Raw genomic sequence first — 3,285 nt, forward strand, 5'->3', positions numbered from 1 at the left:
ATTTATTAAAAAATTATAATTTATAACCCTCATAAATATGTTAATTCTTAATATCACATCTAAATTATTAGTGATGTAAATATTTTCTTTTAATTTTTAAAATGTGACATATATTACCCTTCTCTTGAATTCTTTCTTCGTTTGTTCTTCTTATGCCGACAACAATATTTCTCCTTCTTCCTATTAAAGAGGGACAATATACCACTAATAATTTAGGGTGACATTGGTAATTTACATATTTGTAAGTGATATAAATTATAATTTTCTATTTAGTTATTTTTTAGTACTACTGACTCTATTACATTTTATGTATTAAGTTAAAATTTTAAAAATTTCAATTTTAATATCAGTAGGCTTTTAATTCATACTAGTGCCTACAACCTACTTTGTGTGGGTGTTGGGTAAGATTTTTTTTAAAAAACATTTATTTTTATGATCACATATTCAATGATTAAAAGAAAAAAAAAAACAATATAAATACCCTCTTATCCTGAAATCTAGAATGGAGAGTTCATTTTGGGAGTTGACAACGCAAGATAGCTAGAATGGGTAAAGGAGGAATGTCCCATGGGGAAGAAAACATGGCTGCTTGGCTTATGGGTGCCAATGATCTCAAGATTCAACCTTTCAAGCTTCCACCTCTTGGTACTTCATTCTTTCCTTCACCTCTTTTGCTTCTTGATGTGAAACTGGTTAACTGGTTCTGTTCTTAAATTCCAGAGTAGCTAATATTTCCTGTTCTTATTCTGATGATGCTGAAAATGGTTAGGACCCTATGATGTTAGGGTTACGATGAAGGCTGTTGGTATTTGTGGAAGTGATGTTCACTACCTTAAGGTAACCTGTTAGTATCCCTAATCAATCTTTTGCTTAATTAAACTGTTAAACTATGCCTAAACTTGAATAATTTGGACTAAACTTGAGTTTAGTAATGGTAATTTACTGGCTGTTGTATCAATTGTAAAAATTTGGGTAAATTTGCAGCACATGAGGTGTGCTGGTTTTATTGTGAAAGAACCAATGGTGATTGGGCATGAGTGTGCTGGTATCATAGAAGAGGTTGGCGGTGAAGTGAAGACGCTAGTTCCGGGTGACCGGGTGGCTTTAGAACCGGGAATTAGTTGCTGGCGATGTGATCTTTGTAAAGAAGGCCGATACAATTTGTGCCCTGATATGAAGTTTTTTGCCACTCCCCCGGTTCATGGATCTCTTGCTAATCAGGTATTCGATAAATTTCCTGACTTTTCCTTCTCTTTGCAAGAGTTTTTGACCGGGCAATGAGTATATGAATTTGTCATATTATGCTTCCATTGATGTCAATGTTATGGGCTTCGTATGCTAATCTTTAAAATCTCTTGAAACTAAACATGAATTTGTCTGCCAATGACCTTGTGGTCTAGTGGCATGAAGTGACTCTCCCAAATGAGAGGTCATGGGTTTGAGGCCCTATGAGGGCGGTATTGACTCTTTGTGCTTCAGTAGGTTAGAAAGTAGCTATGAACAAATACTACATTGTAACAGAGTCAGTAGTACTAAAAAAACATCTGGTTGTGTATTCTACTCCGATCACTTGATAATTTGTCATGTGAATTCGAGTTGGGTTATTTTGGGTCATCTTAATTCGTATGATATGAAGAAGAAACTTTGATGAGGTTAAAGCACATTGCTTTTTATTGTAAACAGGTGGTACATCCTGCAGATTTATGCTTCAAACTACCCGATAATCTTAGCCTCGAAGAAGGGGCGATGTGTGAACCTTTAAGCGTAGGTGTTCATGCCTGTCGTCGTGCAAACATTGGTCCCGAGACAAGAGTGTTGGTGATGGGAGCAGGACCTATAGGTCTTGTCACGCTGCTTGCAGCCCGTGCTTTTGGTGCCCCGAGAATTGTGATTGTGGATGTAGATCAGGCCCGTCTGTCTGTTGCAGAAGAGCTAGGAGCAGATGCGGCCATCAAGGTCTCAACTAATATTCAGGTTTGCTTTCCCATTTTTCAATTGATATTAAAATAACGCTTGTAACTACAAGGTCACGAGTTTGAATCCTTGCCCCCCTAGTTTGAGCCGATCAGCTATGGGTAACCTAGGCTGGTTTCGAAATGGTTGTGGGGTTTTCCTCGTCATCCAAAATCAAAATTTAAGGTGTGGGTTTTTCAGGATGTGGCTGCTGACATTGAAAAGATTAAAGAAGCTATGGGTGCTGGAATAGACGTGAGCTTCGACTGTGCTGGCTTCGAGAAAACTATGACAACCGCACTTGGTGCAACTCGTTCTGGTGGTCGAGTTTGTCTTGTGGGTATGGGTCATGAAAACATGACACTCCCTCTCTCATCAACTACTGCAAGGTTGGTAAACAAACTGGTTTTCACTTTATTTAAGATTAACACACAAACTGGTAAACACTCGGTGCACTTTTTTTGGGGTTAAAACTAGGTGTTGTATTCGTTCTTATCATTCCATCTTCTCAAATTATGGTCAGGGAGGTCGATGTGGTTGGCATTTTCCGCTACAAGAATACATGGCCTCTTTGCATCGAGTTTCTGAGCAGTGGAAAGATCGATGTGAAACCCCTTATTACACACAGATTTGGGTTCTCACAGAGGGAAGTTGAAGAAGCATTCGAAACCAGTGCTCGTGGCGGCAATGCCATAAAGGTCATGTTTAATCTGTAAAATCTGAAAGTTATGAAACCAAAGACAAAACAAGATGAAATAATATATGTATACACACTTTGCAGAGGTGAAAAAGGGGGAGAAGTTAAACTTGCTTCATAATACTTATGCAGTTGCTGTGGTTAGTTAGTTACCTTATGAATAAACTGTTAAATGTTATGTACCAATGTGCCAATAAGTTGTAATGTAATGTTGAAATTCATAATATAATTGAGCTAAGGTTTTGTTTGAAAATCCACAAAATATTTTTTGAGAAGTGACTTATTTTTCACTCTCCAATCTACCATGGTGTTTTATGGTCAAATCATCCATTGCGATATAAAGCTTCAAAATGTATTTCTTGATGAGGATTACAAAGTTTGAATTGCATTGAAATTAAATCGAATGAGAACAACTTAAGAAAATATACTAATCAAAAGAGAAGGAAACAGAATTGACAAGCAAAATGGATTAACTAAACTAAATCACCAATAAAAAATAACAGCAGGAGCAATAATGGAATAACCTCAAAATGAAATAGCAAGAAATCGAATAAATTCTAAGAACATAAACCAATTGATGGACAATTTAATAACTTGAAATTAAAATAATTAATAAAACAATTTAAAGATTCAAA

General features: G+C 36.3%; 1 protein-coding gene across 1 annotated transcript; it reads left to right on the forward strand.

Moving 5' to 3' along the window:
• Positions 1-486: 486 nt before the first annotated feature.
• On the forward strand, positions 487-2,904 carry LOC109160280 (sorbitol dehydrogenase-like). The gene is made up of 6 exons (XM_019308577.1): positions 487-645; positions 770-837; positions 985-1,221; positions 1,684-1,974; positions 2,155-2,342; positions 2,477-2,904. The coding sequence occupies exons 1-6, from the start codon at positions 546-548 to the stop codon at positions 2,667-2,669; spliced, it is 1,077 nt and encodes a 358-aa protein (XP_019164122.1). The 5' UTR covers positions 487-545; the 3' UTR covers positions 2,670-2,904.
• Positions 2,905-3,285: the final 381 nt, after the last annotated feature.

This window comes from Ipomoea nil, unplaced genomic scaffold, assembly GCF_001879475.1.
Source record: "Ipomoea nil cultivar Tokyo-kokei standard unplaced genomic scaffold, Asagao_1.1 scaffold2845, whole genome shotgun sequence".
In the NCBI taxonomy this organism is placed as follows: Eukaryota; Viridiplantae; Streptophyta; class Magnoliopsida; order Solanales; family Convolvulaceae; genus Ipomoea; species Ipomoea nil.

Bases quoted from the DNA above. Each gene is read 5' to 3' on its own strand.
- LOC109160280 (XM_019308577.1), top strand. From the start codon at position 546: ATGGGTAAAGGAGGAATGTCCCATGGGGAAGAAAACATGGCTGCTTGG. The intron at 646-769 runs GTACTTCATTCT...GAAAATGGTTAG, and splicing joins TTTCAAGCTTCCACCTCTTG to GACCCTATGATGTTAGGGTT. The intron at 838-984 runs GTAACCTGTTAG...GTAAATTTGCAG, and splicing joins GTGATGTTCACTACCTTAAG to CACATGAGGTGTGCTGGTTT.